The following is an 18,422-nucleotide window of genomic DNA, read 5'->3' as shown; positions in this document are numbered from 1 at the left end:
CGAGAAAAAAAGGCACAAGGGTGTAGTTTGCCATCAGTAGAGCGTTGGGAAAGTACTGCTCCAACTCCCACGTCGGAAGCATTCACCTCAACAACAAAGGGCCGCGAGGAGTCAGGCAACTGAAGAATGGGTGCAGATGAAAATCGGTCCTTCAGCAGTTGAAAAGCACCCTCTGCTTCAGGAGTCCAGACAAAAGGCACACCACTCTTAGTAAGGGCAGATATAGGAGCAGCCACGGTACCAAAATTCCTGATGAACTTCCTATAAAAGTTGGCAAATCCTAAGAAGCGCTGTACCTCCTTGACAGACTTTGGAGCAGACCAGTCATGGATTGCTTGAGTCTTCCTTGGGTCCATTTGAACCTGGCCCTCCTTCAAGATGAACCCAAGAAATGCGGTCCCAGACACATGGAACTCACATTTCTCTGGCTTGACAAAAAGATTGTTCCGTAGCAGCCGTTGCAGAATTGTCAGACATGGTGACGATGCTCCGAAAGGGACTTGGAAAAAATTAGTATGTCATCAAGGTAAACAAAAACAAAAATGTTAATCATATCTCTGAGGACATCATTAATAAGGGCTTGAAAAACTGCAGGTGCATTAGTAAGGCCAAAAGGCATAACCTGGTACTCATAGTGCCCTGTAGGTGTGTTGAAAGCGGTCTTCCACTCGTCACCCTGTCGAATGCGGTAATGAGGTGGTAAGCATTTCTGAGGTCGAAGCCGCGGAAGACAGTGGCACCTTGGAGTAAATCAAAAGCAGTGGACATTAGCGGAAGAGGGTAGCGATTGGACTGTGATGTTATGCAAGGCCTCAATCCACCATCCTTTTTTTCCCACAAAAAAAGAATCCGCACCAGCTGGAGATGTGGAGGGCGAATAAATCCAGTGGCCAGGGCTTCTTTAATGTATTTGTCCATAGCTTCAACGCTTAGGCAAAGACAGAGAGAAGATCCGTCCACCTAGGTGGGGCTAGTACCAGGAATAGCTCAATGCTACAGTCATAGGGTCTATGAGGAGGCAGCGTAGATGCCCCTTGTCTTACTAAAAACCTCTTTCAGGTCCAAAAACTCATCAGGGACTCGAGACAACTCAGAAACATCAACAGGTTTAGTTAGTGAAAGGCCTGGACTTGACAAGAGACAAGTAGCATGGCACGGGGACCCCCCACTCAATGACTGTTCCAGTAGACCAATCGATCTGTGGATTGTGACGATTCAACCAGGGGAAGCCAAGAACTACGGGAAACTCAGGTGAATCTATCAGGTGAAGAGTGATTTCCTCCCGATGGTTGTCCACTTGAAGACACAGAGGAGCTGTGGCTAGTCACTTCTCCCAATGAATCCACCATCAAGAGCAGTAACAGAGAGGTGGGTTAACAGCATCCTGGGGCACCTGTAATCGTTGAGCCAAGTTAATGTCCATAAAATTTCCGGCAGCACCTGAATCAATAAAAGCCTGAAAGTTGTGTCGCTGCTCTCCCCACAACAGAGAAACAGGAAGGAATACTCCCGCACCCGCAGAATCAGAAGAGAAAGTTGCCCCAGTCATCGCCCTCCCTTGCTTTGAGGGGGCTGGCCTTTTCCCAGAAGCTCAGGACAAGAGGCTCGGAAGTGGTCCGGCTTACCACAATAAAGGCAACATCTCTGCCTTCTGCGGCGATCTCGTGCTGACTGAGGTAAACGGGCCCCTCCAATCTGCATGGGCTCAGGATCCTCGAGAGGTGTAGAGCTCAGGTACCTGGATGAGGTGGGAGCTTCAGTGGACCACCAGGGTGGACCTTGGTCCCGGCGGCGCTCCCGCAGTCGGTTATCAAGCTGAATGGCCTGAGAAACCAGAGCCTCAAACTCCTTGTGAGGACCCGCAGAAGCCAGTCCATCCTTTAGCGTGTCCGACAACCCATGATGGAACACCGACATGAGGGCCTCCTGATTCCACCCACACTCAGCTGCCAAGGTCCTGAAGGTGATGGCATAATTAGCTACACTGCTATGCCCCTGGCGAAGTTGGAGGAGCTGTTTGGCCGCTTCTTGTCCCACCGCTGACTGGTCGAAAACGCGCAGCATTTCTTCCTTGAAAGCCTTGTAGTCAGAGCAAATCGGACCCTGTTGGCCCCAGATAGCAGTTGCCCAGGCCAAAGCTTTGTCAGTCAGCAGGGTTATCAAGTAGGCTATTCGGGATCGGTCAGAGGGATACATTGAGGACTGTAATTCAAATGTCAGGTCACATTGTGTCAAGAAACCTCGGCACCCACCTGTATTACAGTCATATCTTTGGGGTGCTGGCAGTCGAGGTTCGGGGTTAGACCCTGGAAGGGGTGCAGGAACCACCAGAGCTGGGGATGGCGCTGGTGGTGATGGATTAGCAATTCTCCGCACTTCTTGCAGCAGCTCCCTTAGCATTTGATCATGCCTGCCAACTATTTCCTGTTGTCTATTGAGAGTTTGAGCATGTGTGTCCATGGTGGCTCCAAAACTGTTCAAAGTAGCCATTAGGCGGTCCATATCCCAGGAGGGGAGTTCCTGGAGTCTCTGCTGAGTCATTCATGGCTTAGTCTTTTGTCACGCTCGGGGATTGAACCCAGGCCTCTGGATTCAAGTACTGACTCTTTACCTAATGAGCAATCAGCAGTTGGGTTGACTCAAGTGCAGAGACTATGTAGACAATAACTCTTCTTCTTTATTCCAATATGAAGATTATATTCCAAAACACACAGGAGATCACAAAATCCCAACAAAGGAGAGAAAATTCCAAACAGAGGCAACTTTGCAACGATACCTTAACAAAGTTCAGTTTTTTCCACAAAGTGGAGATTTAGTCCAAACAGTATTCCACAGGGCAATCCAAGAGAATAATCCAAGACACAGTTCTGAAGTCCAAAAGTACCAGAGTGTCGCGAACGGGTTCAGTAGCAAGGCTAGGCAAATGTGGGTTGTAGGCAATGCAACTAGGCAATGTAACAAAGCAATGTCAAACAAAAGACTAAGCAAAGGGCATGGCAGGAGCAGAGCTTAAATACCACATGGTCAGGTCACATGACAGAGATAACAGGACACAGGTGAAATGAATAACATAGAATTAGGCTAACAAAAGCATGTGTTAAAAAACAAATGACCAACACAGAGGTCAGCCAAAAAAGTCCCAAAACCATGACAGGACCTCTAGGGAACCTCCCATGCTCCCAGGAAGGTCATGTGGGATGAGCAAGATGAAAGCCTCCGGAGGTCTTTATCAAGAACATCCTTAGCAGGAACTCCAGGAACGCTTCCGGGGCCGTGAGCCCTCCCAGTCTATAAGATACTGCAATCCACCACTTAATCCTGCGCGGAATCCACTATGCGCGGATAGTGAAAGCTGGACCACCATCGATGACACGGGAGGAGGCGGTTCCTTAGGGCAGGGCAAGGGGAAGCCAGCACAGGACGAGCTGGGACACATGAAATGTGGGATGTATTCTAAGGATCGGGCAACTGAGGCTTATAGGACACTGGGTTGACCCTGCAGACCACCTTGTAAGGGACCTGACATAGCTGAGCCAACTTTGCGAGACTCCACCCGCAGGGGAAGGTCTTTAGCAGCTAGCCAAACCCTTTGGCCCGGATCGGAAACTGGGAGCTGGTCTCCCGGACGGGTTGGCTTGGCGCTGGTTCCTTCTGGAGGTCCGCAGAAGAGCTTCCGTCAACCCTTCTCCAGGTCCTTTGGTAATCACCACACTAACTGCAAGGCTGATGGCACACTTACGCCCCTCTCCCTCCCTCTTGGAAACAGCGGTGGCTGAAACCCAAACTGGCACTGGAAAGGGACATGCCAGTGGATGAGGACTGGAGGTGTGTTTGGGCGCATTCTGCCCAAGGCAGCCGGAACCTCCAGGACGAGGGTTATCAGCCACCAGACTTTGCCAGAGAAGCCTCCAATTCCTGGTTGACCTCTCTGTTTGCCCGCTGATTGGGGATGGAACCCAGAGGAGAGGCTGGCTGTGGCTCCTATGAGGTTGCAGAAGGCCCCGCCACACCCGGGAGGAGAACTGGGGACCTATCAGACACGATGTCCTGGGAAGACCAAAGACTCCGAAGACATGATCAAACACTAACTTAGCAGTCACAAAGCAGAAGGTAACTTAATCAGTGGAATAAAGCCACAGGCTTTGGAAACCTGTCTACCACTACTAAAATGACAGTATTACCTTCAGACGGGGAAGGCCAGTGATGAAGTCCATTGAGAGATGAGACCAAGGACCACCAGGGACAGGAAGAGGATGGAGGAGCCCTTTGAGGACGCGGAAGTTGGGTCTTGTCTCGACACACACAGTACAGGCTGCTACAAAAGATTTGACATTCCTCTCCATGTCCGCCACTCAGAAATGTCTCTTCAGGAACTCAAGAGTCCTCTGAGAGCCAGGATGTGCTGCCAAGTGGGACTTAATGCCCCCATTGGAAGACATCAGCGACCTCAACCTCTGAGGAACAAAGAGACGATCTGGAGGGCCCGCACTCAGGACCCGATCCCGCTGGAGTGCCCGCCTGACCTCAGTCTCAATGCCCCAATCAACTGGACACATAATCCTGAACTGGGGATAATGGGTGCCTTGTCTTCCACAGAACGCGGAGGACCCAAAACGCCTTTGAGAGGGCATCCGCTTCTGGTTCTTAGTGCCTGGCCGATAAGAGATGGTGAAGTCAAACCGGTGAAAAAAAAGTGCCCATCGAGCCTGACGGGATTCAGTCGCTTGGCCTGTTTTAAGTATTCCAAGTATTTGTGGTCAGTCCAAACTAAGAATGGGTAAGGCTCCCTCCAGCCAATGTCTCCATTCTTCTAACACTAGCTTTGACTGCCAGCAATTCTCTGTCCCCAAGGTCATACCGACCTCGTAGGAGACAAGCGCCCGAAAAAAAAAGGCACAAGGGTGTAGTTTGCCATCAGTAGAGCTGCTGGGAAAGTACTGCCCAACTCCCACGCCGGAAGCATTCACCTCAACAACAAAGGGCCATGAGGAGTCAGGCAACTGAAGAATGGGTGCAGATGAAAATCGGTCCTTCAGCAGTTGAAAAGCACCCTCTGCTTCAGGAGTCCAGACAAAAGGCACACCACTCTTAGTAAGGGCAGATATAGGGAGCAGCCACGGTACCAAAATTCCTGATGAACTTCCTATAAAAGTTGGCAAATCCTAAGAAGCTTGTACCTCCTTGACAGACTTTGGGAGCAGACCAGTCATGGATTGCTTGAGTCTTCCTTGGGTCCATTTGAACCTGGCCCTCCTTCAAGATGAACCCAAGAAATGCGGTCCCAGACACATGGAACTCACATTTCTCTGGCTTGACAAAAAGATTGTTCCGTAGCAGCCGTTGCAGAATTGTCAGACATGGTGACGATGCTCCGAAAGGGACTTGGAAAAAATTAGTATGTCATCAAGGTAAACAAAAACAAAAATGTTAATCATATCTCTGAGGACATCATTAATAAGGGCTTGAAAAACTGCAGGTGCATTAGTAAGGCCAAAAGGCATAACCTGGTACTCATAGTGCCCCTGTAGGTGTGTTGAAAGCGGGTCTTCCACTCGCCACCCTGTCGAATGCTAATGAGGTGGTAAGCATTTCTGAGGTCGAGCCGGTGAAGACAGTGGCACCTTGGAGTAAATCAAAAGCAGTGGACATTAGCGAAGAGGGTAGCGATTATGGACTGTGATGTTATGCAAGGCCTCAATCCACCATCCTTCTTTCCCACAAAAAGAATCCGCACCAGCTGGAGATGTGGAGGGGCGACAAATCCAGTGGCCAGGGCTTCTTTAATGTATTTGTCCATAGCTTCACGTTTAGGCAAAGACAGAGAGAAGATCCGTCCACGAGGTGGGCTAGTACCAGGGAATAGCTCAATGCTACAGTCATAGGGTCTATGAGGAGGCAGCGTAGATGCCCTTGTCTTACTAAAAACCTCTTTCAGGTCCAAAAACTCATCAGGGACTCGAGACAACTCAGAAACATCAACAGGTTTAGTTAGTGAAAGGCCTGGACTTGACAAGAGACAAGTAGCATGGCACGTGGGACCCCACTCAATGACTGTTCCAGTAGACCAATCGATCTGTGGATTGTGACGATTCAACCAGGGAAGCCAAGAACCACGGAAACTCAGGTGAATCTATCAGGTGAAGAGTGATTTCCTCCCGATGGTTGTCCACTTGAAGACACAGAGGAGCTGTGGCTAGTCACTTCTCCCAATGAACGACCATCAAGAGCAGTAACAGAGAGAGGTGGGTTAACAGCATCCTGGGGCACCTGTAATCGCTTGAGCCAAGTTAATGTCCATAAAATTTCCGCAGCACCTGAATCAATAAAAGCCTGAAAGTTGTGTCGCTGCTCTCCCCACAACAGAGAAACAGGAAGGAATACTCCCCGCCCTCGCAGAATCAGAAGAGAAAGTTGCCCCAGTCATCGCCCTCCCTTGCTTTGAGGGGGCTGGCCTTTTCCCAGAAGCTCAGGACAAGAGGCTCGAAGTGGTCCGCTTACCACAATAAAGGCAACATCTCTGCCTTCTGGCGGCGATCTCAAGCTGACTGAGGTAAACGGGCCCCTCCAATCTGCATGGGCTCAGGATCCTCGAGAGGTGTAGAGCTCAGGTACCTGGATGAGGTGGGAGCTTCAGTGGACCACCAGGGTGGACCTTGGTCCCGGCGGCGCTCCCGCAGTCGGTTATCAAGCTGAATGGCCTGAGAAACCAGAGCCTCAAACTCCTTGTGAGGACCCGCGAGAAGCCAGTCCATCCTTTAGCGTGTCCGACAACCCATGATGGAACACCCGACATGAGGGCCTCCTGATTCCACCCACACTCAGCTGCCAAGGTCCTGAAGGTGATGGCATAATTAGCTACACTGCTATGCCCCTGGCGAAGTTGGAGGAGCTGTTTGGCCGCTTGTCCCACCGCTGACTGGTCGAAAAACGCAGCATTTCTTCCTTGAAAGCCTTGTAGTCAGAGCAAATCGGACCCTGTTGGCCCCAGATAGCAGTTGCCCAGGCCAAAGCTTTGTCGGGGTCAGCAGGGTTATCAAGTAGGGCTATTCGGGATCGGGTCAGAGGGATACATTGAGGACTGTAATTCAAAATGTCAGGGTCACATTGTGTCAAGAAACCCTCGCACCCACCTGTATTACAGTCATATCTTTGGGGTGCTGGCAGTCGAGGTTCGGGTTAGACCCTGGAAGGGGTGCAGGAACCACCAGAGCTGGGGATGGCGCTGGTGGTGATGGATTAGCAATTCTCCGCACTTCTTGCAGCAGCCCCTTTAGCATTTGATCATGCCTGCCAACTATTTCCTGTTGTCTATTGAGAGTTTGAGCATGTGTGTCCATGGTGGCTCCAAAACTGTTCAAAGTAGCCATTAGGCGGTCCATATCCGTGAGGGGAGTTCCTGGAGTCTCTGCTGAGTCATTCATGGCTTAGTCTTTTGTCACGCTCGGGGATTGAACCCAGGCCTCTGGATTCAAGTACTGACTCTTTACCTAATGAGCAATCAGCAGTTGGGTTGACTCAAGTGCAGAGACTATGTAGACAATAACTCTTCTTCTTTATTCCAATATGAAGATTATATTCCAAAACACACAGGAGATCACAAAATCCAACAAAGGAGAGAAAATTCCAAACAGAGGCAACTTTGCAACGATACCTTAACAAAGTTCAGTTTTTTCCACAAAGTGGAGATTTAGTCCAAACAGTATTCCATACAGGGGCAATCCAAGAGAATAATCCAAGACACAGTTCGAAAGTCCAAAAGTACCAGAGTGCCGCAAACGGGGTTCAGTAGCAAGGCTAGGCAATGTGGCTAGGCAATGTAACTAGGCAATGTAACAAAGCAATGTCAAACAAAGACTAAGCAAAGGGCATGGCAGGAGCAGAGCTTAAATACCACATGGTCAGGTCACATGACAGAGATAACAGGACACAGGTGAAATGAATAACATAGAATTAAGGCTAACAAAGCATGTGTTAAAACAAATGACCACCAGAGGCCGCCAAAAAGTCCCAAAACCATGACAGCTGCTAAATTGTAACGTGATTTATAATGAAGCTTTATTGAAACTTCAGGCTTGAAAGCACATCGATCACAGACTGAAATAGAGGAAATAGTACAATGCTGCCAATGGTATGAAGTGTAATGTTTTATTGTGGTGAAAAATATGCTGTTACACTCTGCTGTTTTAATAACTCAAATATGAATGACTGACTTATGAAGATACTTTGCTACCATGGATCTGAAGGTACCAGGGATGCTTCAGTTAACATAAACAAAGTAAAACCAGCAGTAAAAAATAATGTAAATCAACATTAACATTATTTAACTATTTAACATTACACAACATGATACAGGACACAATAACAAGGCACAGTTGGCTGGTGGCAGTTGCAAACGCGCTGTATGTTGCACCTAGGATCTTATAAAGGTTTTACCAAAAATAATCTAAATGCTTAAACTGGCTGGGTAGTGGTAGAGTAGTGGGTAAGGAGCTGGGCTAGCATGCAGTAGCCTGAAAATGTTGTGGTGTTCAACACCTGTCTTCCACCATTGTACTCTTAAGCAAGGCACTTAATCCCAAGATTCTCAAGGAACAGTGACCCTTGTAATATAATTGTCAAATGCAGGGTTCCCACTCTAAGTGAAATGTAAAATCCCATGACTTTTCCCTGACAAAAAAACTGAATTTCCATGACCTACTTTATAATGAAGGATACAAGATTTCAGAACAGTCCCGTAGCGTTCAAGAATCTTTTACTTTTTTTAGAGCGGGAGATGAATAAATGGGTTTTGAATGAACAAAGTTGGACTAACCACAACTACTCAAGCAAGCAGTAAAGCTAATAACCAGATATACACCAATTCTGAATTGAAAATTCCCTGATATTCCATGACTTTGCTAGCCTGGGTTTTCCCATGCTGCCTTACGCACGTGATTTTATTCACGCTGCTAGCCAGGCTATGACTTTGCACCTAAAAACGATAAAATTCCCTGACTTTCCAAAATTCCATGATATTCCAGAAATTCCATGACCTGTGGGAACCCTGCAAATGTAAGTCGCTTTCGCTTTGGTTAAGCGTCTGCTAAATGAATAAATGTAAATGTCAAAAGCAATTTTTAAAGACTAAATAAAACTAAAATGAATTAAAATTCAAAAACTCTGAAGGAACTGCTGAAACCCATATATGAAAACTACACAAAACTATTTTTTCCTGGCAATACTAATACTGTGATATGACTGGTTTAATGGTCAATGTGTCTTATTGTAATACTGTCTGTATTGTCACGCCAAAGAAGACCTGACATGTTCTACTTACTGAAAAACAGTTCCCCTACATAAAGTACCAATGCTATCCTATATAATACAATACATGAAATGCCAAATAGTGAAAAGCAGAAGAACAGAATCCTGTACATTTCCTTTGGGGCACACTCTGTAAACAAGCACTGACATCTGAACTGTAATGAAAAAGGGCTTTGAGTAGCTGTGTGCTGATCATGAGGGCTCAGTATCTGATCCTGGAACAGCTCTCCATCAGCTCAAACACATCTTCACTCAGGTCATTATACTGCAAACTGAAAAAAAACAACAACAGGTCAACAAGAATCAAATGTCTCAAAATGTGACACAAATCTCTATTTCTATCTTTTGACACTGCGGTCACCACCACTCACTTGAACTCCTTGAGGCCAGGGCAGCTCTTTACCAGCTGGACAAGGCTGGGGATGGAGCTGTCAGTCAAAGAGTTGTTCTTCAGGATGAGAGTCTTCAGAGAGCCATGCGCCCTCACTGCTTCACACAGATCCACCACACATTCATCTGTCAGGTCAATCATCTCCAAGCTAACACACACACACACACACACACACACACACGTCACAGTGGACAGAATTAATTCACCATTAATCCATTGGCCATTATAGAATAATTACGACTGTAGGAACTACACATACAACAAAAATAACAATAATGACAGGAGCAAATATAGTTATTGTTAAAGGTGCAGTCAGCGATCGCTGTTATATGTACGGTAAATGTTATGTAACCCATAACATTTTTGTCACATCAGCAAACATCTCCTCACAATCCGCTAGCTGCCCATCCCGTGAGTACACTGTAAAAAAAATTGTCTTTATAGGCAGCCCAGGCTCCAAAAACTGGAAACAAACAAAGTGGGGGCATCCGGTCTCCCAAACAAAAACCAAACACTGTGGAGTTTCTCTGGGAATACTGAAGGGAGGGAATACTAAGAAATTGTTATACTGTACAAACATAAACAAATGTGACGTTACATGCAAATTCTGACTGACACAAAGACCCCCCACACACACACAGAGTTGTCACACTGGCATCCATCAAATCTGTGTGCGTGTGCAGACAGAGAGGAGAGAGTGAATCCAGAGAGATGTCATTCCAAATGTTCCTAGAGAGGTTACCATGTGAGTAGTAGGTTTGTGTGTATGAGTGTTCCCGTGGGTGTGCAGGAGTTGAAGAAACATTTGCACTCTGGATGTGGTTCCAGGGTAGAATGTCAGTGAAGCTATGTTGCTGTGTGTGTGTATGAGTATGTGTGTGTGTGTGTGTGTAGTGGGTGAGAGATGCTAGTACTCACTCCAGATCCTGTACGTTGCAGTGGCCGTGTTTCAGGGCATTCCACAGGTGTCTGGCTCCTCGGTCTCCCACTTTGTTCAAACCCAGAGCCAGAGCCTTCAGCTTAGAGCCACCACACAGCACTTCCTCCAGGGCACTGAACACTGGCAGGGTCAGCTCACACCGTGTCATACTGTACACACACAGACACACACACACACGCACACAAACAGATACATTTTAAACCCACACATTTTTATATTGCCTTCTACTGTATATATGCTTGGTGCTTCCAACTTTATGGGAATTGTTCTCATTCATTAGAAGAGAGATTGCCACCTGAGATTGATGAGAGAACATTCCGGCCCCTTGAGGCTCTCGCAAAGCAGCAACGCCCCCTCCTGGCCAAGGTCATTACAGGACAGGTCCAGCTCTGTCAGTGAGCCTCCTGATCGCACAGCAGCAGCCAGAGCTGCACAACATGAGCCAGTCAGCCCACATTCAGTCAGCCTGGAAACACACACACACAAACACACTCTTATCAGCTTTTTTTGTCTAGTTTTGAAGCAGCTTTGAACATTATCCTCAGGCTTTTGAGAGATGTGATGTGATATGATGACTATGTCTTCAGTGGACAGTCTGTCTGTCTGTCTGAGGCCTGCTTCATGTGAGTGAGATTGAGAAGGCTGTTTATCTGCACTCTCCCTATAACATGTGCCTGACTAAAGTGTGTGTTTACTCCAGTGCTATTACAATGAGAGGTTGACTGTGTACATGTGAGCGTGTGCATTACTTGAGTGTGTGTATTTTGCTGCCGGGGTTGCTGAGGCCACGTGAGAGAGCGTTCACTCCAGGGTCACACAGGTCATTTCTGGTCAGATCAAGGGATGTTAAAGGACAGTGACCACAGCTCAAGGCCTCGGAGAGTGTGTTCATGGAGCCTGCGGTAAGATCACAGCTGTGGAGACTAATTTCACACACACACACACATGCACACGCACACACACACACACACACACACACACACAAAAACACACACAGTTAAAAACACTTACACCACAGATGACCTTGCCTGAGGTAATTTGTGCCTCAACATTAACCAAAGGCAGTTCCCCTCCTCACACACTGTCATAAGCACACTGAAGGAGAAGTGTGAACGTGTGTGTGTGTGTGTACCTGAGCTCTTGCAATTTACACTGCTGGCTCTTGAGTGCGTTGCTAAGCAGCGTGAGTCCCTCGTCGGTGAGCTTGTTGCCGCGCAGGTCCAGAGCACGCAGCTCACAGGCTGCAAGAGCCACAGACAGGTCCTTGCAAACCGCAGCGGTGAGTTTACACACAGGGACACTACACACACATACACACACAGGTACACAGATACACAATTAAACACACATAGAGCTTCGGGCACTGCACGACACAGCAGACAAAACAAACGGAGAATGTCCGCACACCATAGAAACTCCCAAACTTGAATTAATTAAAAAACCCGAAAGGGTCTTCTTCAGGCAAATGGACCTTCAACCTGACATGGCTCCATTTGCCTGAAGACCCTGTCGGGCACCTGGCCTAAAGGGATGTGCACGCAACCACTCTACCAGACAACACAGCAGACACTCACATTACTTTGTGGCACAAGCAATGTCCTGTTTGGAATGCAAATGTAATGCAAGTGTGACTGTGTAAGCTATGCAGAAACGCTGCCATTGCTGCTGAAGACACTGAGGACACCGTCACACTCACTCACGCAGGCAGACATGTGCTTCTGTACCTGAGCGTGCGCAGTGAGGAGTGGGTGAGCGCGGGACACAGCACCTGGACGCCCTCGTCTCCCAGGCTGGAGTAGGAGAGGTCAAGCCGGGTGGTGACTCCCTCTCTCAGGCCCTCCGCCAGATGGGCCAAGGAGTCTGGAGTCAGGACACTCTGAGACAGTCTGAGGAACACACACACACACACAGACACACACACACACAGAGACACACACACACACACACACACACACACAGATACACAGGCAGGATTAGTGACAAAACCAACTCAGTACACAGAGTCTACAGTACGGGCCCTTGTTAAAAGGCCGGGGAAAGTGCAAAGTCAGTAAACAATTGTGTCCTGCGCATGAACTAAATCCACTTTGTGCCGTGTGGGAGCATTGAGCTGGCTCACCTGTGTGTGCTCAGGATCTTGGTTGTGGTATTAAATTAGCCAGTAGATTTTGTATATAGTGATTGATTCATTTACCTTTAGTTACACTTCAGACTTTGCACTTTGACCAGCATTTAAATTAGGGCCCATTATGTAAATATGAATGAAAATAAATTTGAATTTGAATTAGATTCCACCTGGAAGGTATATGCAGTCCTGTGCAGCATTGTTCTATTCCAAACTATGCTGTACTACTGAACTATTAGGGAGGTGGTAGAGTTGTAGTCTGGAAGCTTTATACTGAAAACAACTTCATCAGTCCATGTTGCAACACAATTTCAACATATTCACACATATGATGGCCCAACCCATTTCCCGGAACATTTCCGTACCAGAATGAACACACAGAAAACAACAGATTGCAGTGGATTCTAGGGCTGCACCTTTTGGGGAAAATGTCTAAAGGCAATTTTTCTGGCAGATTGCAATTGCAATTTGATTTGTGATATCATTTTTGAGAGTCAAGCTTCAGTTCAGTATTCCAAATTTGGCTTTAAGTAATTTGCCACAGGGAACTGTGCTATCTCCAGTCCTGTTCACCCTGTACACATCTGACTTCAGCTACAACACTGAGTCATGCCACATGCAGAAGTTTTCTGATGATACTGCAATTGTGGGGTGTATCAGGAACGGGCAGGAGGAGGAGTACAGGAGCCTGGTGGAGGACTTTGTGCAATGGTGCAAACTCAATCATCTTCAACTTAACACTTCAAAGACCAAGGAGATGGTGGTGGATCTCGCACATATGCATAACCCCATGCCACAGCCGAACTGTGGCCACACTTATACATTTTTCTTAAATAGTTAAATATATAGATATATAGACTTTACTTTATTTCTGCATTGTTGCACTGTTGGACTTACTCACTTGCACTATCACCATGACCACTATCACCATTGCACTACCACCATGACACTCATTTACACAGAGCACCTTAGAGCACCTTACCATACCTTACTATGCACAGAGAATCACAGGCTCAGTCCCTGCTTCAGTCATTGCAAGCGCCTCTGATTGATTAATCACCACTATGTGGATACTGTTTTTAGAATTGATTTAGATTAAGTGTAGTATAATTTGTATTTTTGTCATTTTTATTTTATATATTATATATTTATATAGTATATTTTTATATATTGTATTTAAGTTTAATTAGTATAATTTGTATTTTAGTATATTTAGCATATTCTTTATCTTCTACTGTCCTTATTGCTTAGTTGTGTTTTTATATTATATACTTTAATTACTCTTTCTGCTGTTAAAGAATGTGTGTTGTCTGTATGCTGCTGAGACCTTGAATTTCCCCTGGGGATCAATAAAGTATCTATCTATCTATCTATCTATCTAAGTAGGGCCACTTCTGATTCGTGAGATGCCAGATGCAAAAGAAGCTTCACTTTCTGTTACACAAGGAGGATGACATTAGTACAAAAATCATCAATCAATCAATCAATCAATCAAGATTAAATGTGTGGACAGAGTTGTGAGCTGCTTTGCGATTAGTTAATTGCATTAAAAATGGATTCATTGTGCAGTCCTAATGGGTTCCATGCTGAACTGAACTCAAGCCTATGCTAGTGATCTTGATGTAGTGTCCTTACATGATGCTGTGAGCCAGCTTAAAGGCTGGAAGCAGCAGTGACGTATGATCAGTGGTCAGGCCCCTGCTGCTGTAAAGGTTCAGCTGCTGAACCTCCTCAGCGCAGCTCAGCACATAGCTCAGTGCAGCGCAGTCTGCCCTTTCCATGCCACCGTAGCTGATCCCCAGTCTGGCGCCTGGGCTGCTTATGCTCCGCTTCACGAGCGCTCGGTTCTGCGTCTCCCTCAGCAGATGGAAGCAGCGCAGGTGGCGCTCTTTGTAGTAGCCTTCCAGGGTCTCCCGCGCGTGGGTCTCCAGCCAGCGCTGGACCTCTGCTGCCTGACCGCCAGCGTAGCCGGCCTCAAGCAGTCCCTCCAGCGGCGCCCGCTGGGACGCCTCCGACAGACCGGCCACAAAGGCCTCCGCCAGCTCCACAAAGGCCTCCTTCAGATCGGTCATCATCTCCTCCGCTCCGCCGTCCCACCCGCAGCCCTCCAGGAAGAAGCTGACGGCCGTGAGGAACTGCTGCATCACGGGACACAGAAAGACGAACGTGCGGTCTCCGTGGGCGTTGAAGCCCTCTCGCAGAAAGGTACTCAACAGCGGGGAGGAGAGGAAGTGCTCCAGACCGCACGACGCCAGCTCCTCTCGGGAGCAAAAGTCTCGACAATCGTCCATGGAGCAGACCCGCGCGAGCTGGGCTAACCCGCGCAGGAGAGTGCGGACGAGGGGCGCCTCCTGGGCTTGACCCGCCACTGCCGGGCTGGCGCTGGTGGTAATGGGCCTCAGGCGGAGGGCTGCGGCGTGGGCCAACAGATGCGTGAGCGTCTCGGGAGGAGCACCTCCAGCTCGCTGCAAGGCACAAGCCACGGAGGCCAGCGTCCAGCAGAAGAAGGGCCGGCTGCTGAGCTCATACACCCCAAACCCGCGCTCACAGACCTGGGTCAACTCAGATGCCAGGCGCCCGTCGTCGTCGGGGAGGACGCGCTGGAAGAACCGGCTCCTCTGAGACGGGGAGAAGCCCAGCACCACCACACACTTGCCACCAGGGGGCAGAGCGTCCGGGTCTGGCACCTGTCTGGACGCTATGAGGAGGGAGGCAGCGGGCAGCAGTGTTCCCTGCGCCAGACTGCAGAGCAGGTGGGAGATGGGCACCGGTTGCCTGGGGTCAGAACACAGAGTGAGCTCAGAGGGAGGGGAGAGCAGCTTGGAGATGTCGGGGAGGTGAGGGGTTTGTTCCAGCCCGTCCAGGAGCAGGAGGAGCCGGGGCTGGGCGGCTGAGGAGGAGGACCGTTCCCCCAGAATGTAAGAAATGGTCGCGGAGGAGAGGTGAGGGTGAGCCAAGAGGAGAAGATTCTCCAGAGACAAACAGTTTCGCTTCATCTCCTCCAATTCTCCCACAGACCCGGACTCCCTCGCATTACTCACCCACGTGGTCACACACTCACTGACACACACGCGTAGGAGCATGTCATAGCCCTTTAGCACCTGGGCCTTTGACCAATCCTGTGCCAACTTCTCTAGACACATACTCTTCCCTGCCCCTGCCGGTCCCACCAACACCACCACCCTCTTTTCCAACAGTGTGTCTTCAGAAGTCAGCACACTGGTGATGACTTCATCTAAGCCTTGTCTGCTCTTGTCCTGTTCTGTGAGCTGGCTTGCTTCAGGGCAAAGGGCAGCTGTCAGGGGGGTGTGCTGATCTCTACTGAGCACACTTGCAGGGCACTCGCGGCCCAGGAGGCAGTCTCTCCCCTCTGGAGTCAGCGGCGGCGTCAGCAACGCCTGCATGTGCGCTGATCGTGCAACTGTGAGACAGAGAACGAGATTCCATTTAGCCCAGTGCAAACATGATCATGTACAGAGACAATACATAGCCTGTCGTAGTTTAGTTGTTTGTTTGTTAAGATCGACTACTAGGAAGCACGGGGAAAATATAGTCTGAAAAACTAATATCCTAAATGGTCGAACTCAAAGACATACTTAGCCAACTGTCCGTGCTATCGGAGCCATCTTGAGTTGTTGCCATCACCTTCTCTTTGAAACACACGTTGTAAAATAAAACGAAACGATTCTGATGTTCAAATTCGAAGTCAAGTCGAACATCAACTGCACACTCTTTAGCACAAGATAGAAATGGAGAAGGAAAGGAAGTGAATGATGTGCAATATCCCGTAACGACTCCACAGTCCAAAACACACCCTACATGAAATGAATCATAATCTGTCTACTTGCGGGCATGAAAAAGAGCCTATGTCGTTTCAATAAGCTAATAACTTATGAATGCATCTCATGCACACTCTAAAGTTCACATCATGACCAGACGAATGTGTAAAATGGTTTAGACAAAAGTATAAGTAGATATTCGTTAGGTCGCTCGTCCACACCAGTGATTCTTAAAATTACGACAGTAGGTTAATGTATAACATTTTCCACTAGGTGCCAGCATTTCACTATTTTCAAGCAAGGATGCCTTGTTTATGACTAGGCCTACAGTAAACTCATCTACCTCAGTAGTACCAGACTAGTGCTGAGGACTTAACCCTCTTGTTGTGTTGGTGTTCAAATTTGACCGATTGACAATTATTTTCTCTCAAAAATAACCTCAAAAACCTTTCCCAAATAATCCTCCCCCTTCTGACTTGCATGAGCTCAGGCCATACATAGCAAATGGAAGTTCAAAACTGGTAATATCCAATAGACCTTAAGTTGATATAAAGGTCTATCACAACATTAGATGATAATATATGTGGTACTATGGATTTATAAAAAGTTGCATCATCTACCTGTTACACATCTAGCAGGGCTCTCAAGTGTCAGTCACTTATTTCAGTCTTTTGTCACGCTTTCCCGCCACACATTGTATTTCCCACGCAGAAAAAATATTTATATATTTAGTAGGCTATCTGCCGTAGCGCCCAAAATGTCTCTGGCCGCGCCGCTTTCACTATGGAACCGGCAGGAATCAAGCGCGTCTCCCTGGAGTTGAGCCTGTCACTTATCAGCCAATCAAAAATAACGAGAGGGGCTACACAATAGCCAATCAGAAAATAGCACTATTGTATCTGGGTAAGATTTAACGCAACAACCAATGAAAAAACGCGTATCCTGGAATTGTTGAACGTGAATTATTGAACACGAACCTGTTACCTACTTCTTCCAAGTTTCGTTCACCTTGAAGCTTCGAGCATCAGTTCATGGCTTCAGCACAGTAAGTCATCTTTTAATGTTACAACAAATCCACAACTAGTTTGACACAAACAATGACAACGCGACTGCTGCTAGATAATATTTCCCAGAATGTTTCCTTTTGCCCCATTTTGACAACACTTTGACTGAGGAGTGCATTGCTCCTACATACTGTATCCAATAATCAAATGCCTGCTCTTTTGGAAAGCTGAGACACTGTTGGAAAAAAAATAGGATAACTGTGTGATGTAGCCTACTGACACAAAGTTACAAAGGCTAGATTATTATTTTCTTTTTCTACTGGATAACAAGCATCTTTGAACTGACCACATTTCAGCCCTGTAGGTCTTGACTTGATATGACTTGAGTCCTAGCATTAGGTCTTTTCATGCTGTGTGCAAAAAGATATCAATATAGAATGACAACATGAGTACTTTAGACCATTATTTGCCAAGATATGCTCATGCATTTTGTAAAATGCCCTATGAAAACTCCCCATAGGACTTTGGGTTATCCAAAATGCATACTGGCAATCAAATGCTTACTGCATATGAACCCCTTAGCATAATCTTGGCCTCAAATGAAAGGTACAGTAATACTCTGAAGTTTCATGCTATGCTTGCATTTGGATTGTAGGCTACTTCAGGTTCTGATATAACTACACTAAATATGGAATAATTACAAAAAATACAAATCTTTACCATTTCTATTTCAATTCAATTGGTGTGTATAAGATGGGCTATATTTCTGCACAACTAATATTGGATCAACTGTTAACCGACCTGGGGCTGGTGTATGCTAGCTGGTGATGCTAGTTGTGCGTGTAAATCCTCACACCCCTAACCTTAAGAACGGCTCTAA

General features: G+C 47.2%; 1 protein-coding gene across 1 annotated transcript; it reads right to left on the bottom strand.

Moving 5' to 3' along the window:
- Positions 1-8,131: 8,131 nt before the first annotated feature.
- On the bottom strand, positions 8,132-16,761 carry si:ch73-233m11.2 (NACHT, LRR and PYD domains-containing protein 12). The gene is made up of 9 exons (XM_048245185.1): positions 16,356-16,761; positions 14,395-16,180; positions 12,359-12,520; positions 11,767-11,934; positions 11,384-11,557; positions 10,930-11,100; positions 10,613-10,783; positions 9,675-9,842; positions 8,132-9,575 (listed from the first exon to the last, which is right to left on the bottom strand). The coding sequence occupies exons 1-9, from the start codon at positions 16,399-16,401 to the stop codon at positions 9,506-9,508; spliced, it is 2,916 nt and encodes a 971-aa protein (XP_048101142.1). The 5' UTR covers positions 16,402-16,761; the 3' UTR covers positions 8,132-9,505.
- Positions 16,762-18,422: the final 1,661 nt, after the last annotated feature.

This window comes from Alosa alosa, chromosome 6 (genome assembly GCF_017589495.1).
Source record: "Alosa alosa isolate M-15738 ecotype Scorff River chromosome 6, AALO_Geno_1.1, whole genome shotgun sequence".
NCBI lineage: Eukaryota > Metazoa > Chordata > Actinopteri > Clupeiformes > Clupeidae > Alosa > Alosa alosa.
Note: the sequence above shows the minus strand (reverse complement) of the source record. Positions and strands in the feature narration are given on the sequence as shown.

Coding starts and splice junctions, on each gene's coding strand:
- si:ch73-233m11.2 (XM_048245185.1), bottom strand. CDS start 16,401: ATGGCAACAACTCAAGATGGCTCCGATAGCACGGACAGTTGGCTAA. Junction 11,935..12,358: donor TCCTCACTGCGCACGCTCAG/GTACAGAAGCAC, acceptor ATGTGTGTGTAG/TGTCCCTGTGTGTAAACTCA. Junction 9,843..10,612: donor TGCAACGTACAGGATCTGGA/GTGAGTACTAGC, acceptor TGTGTGTGTTAG/CTTGGAGATGATTGACCTGA.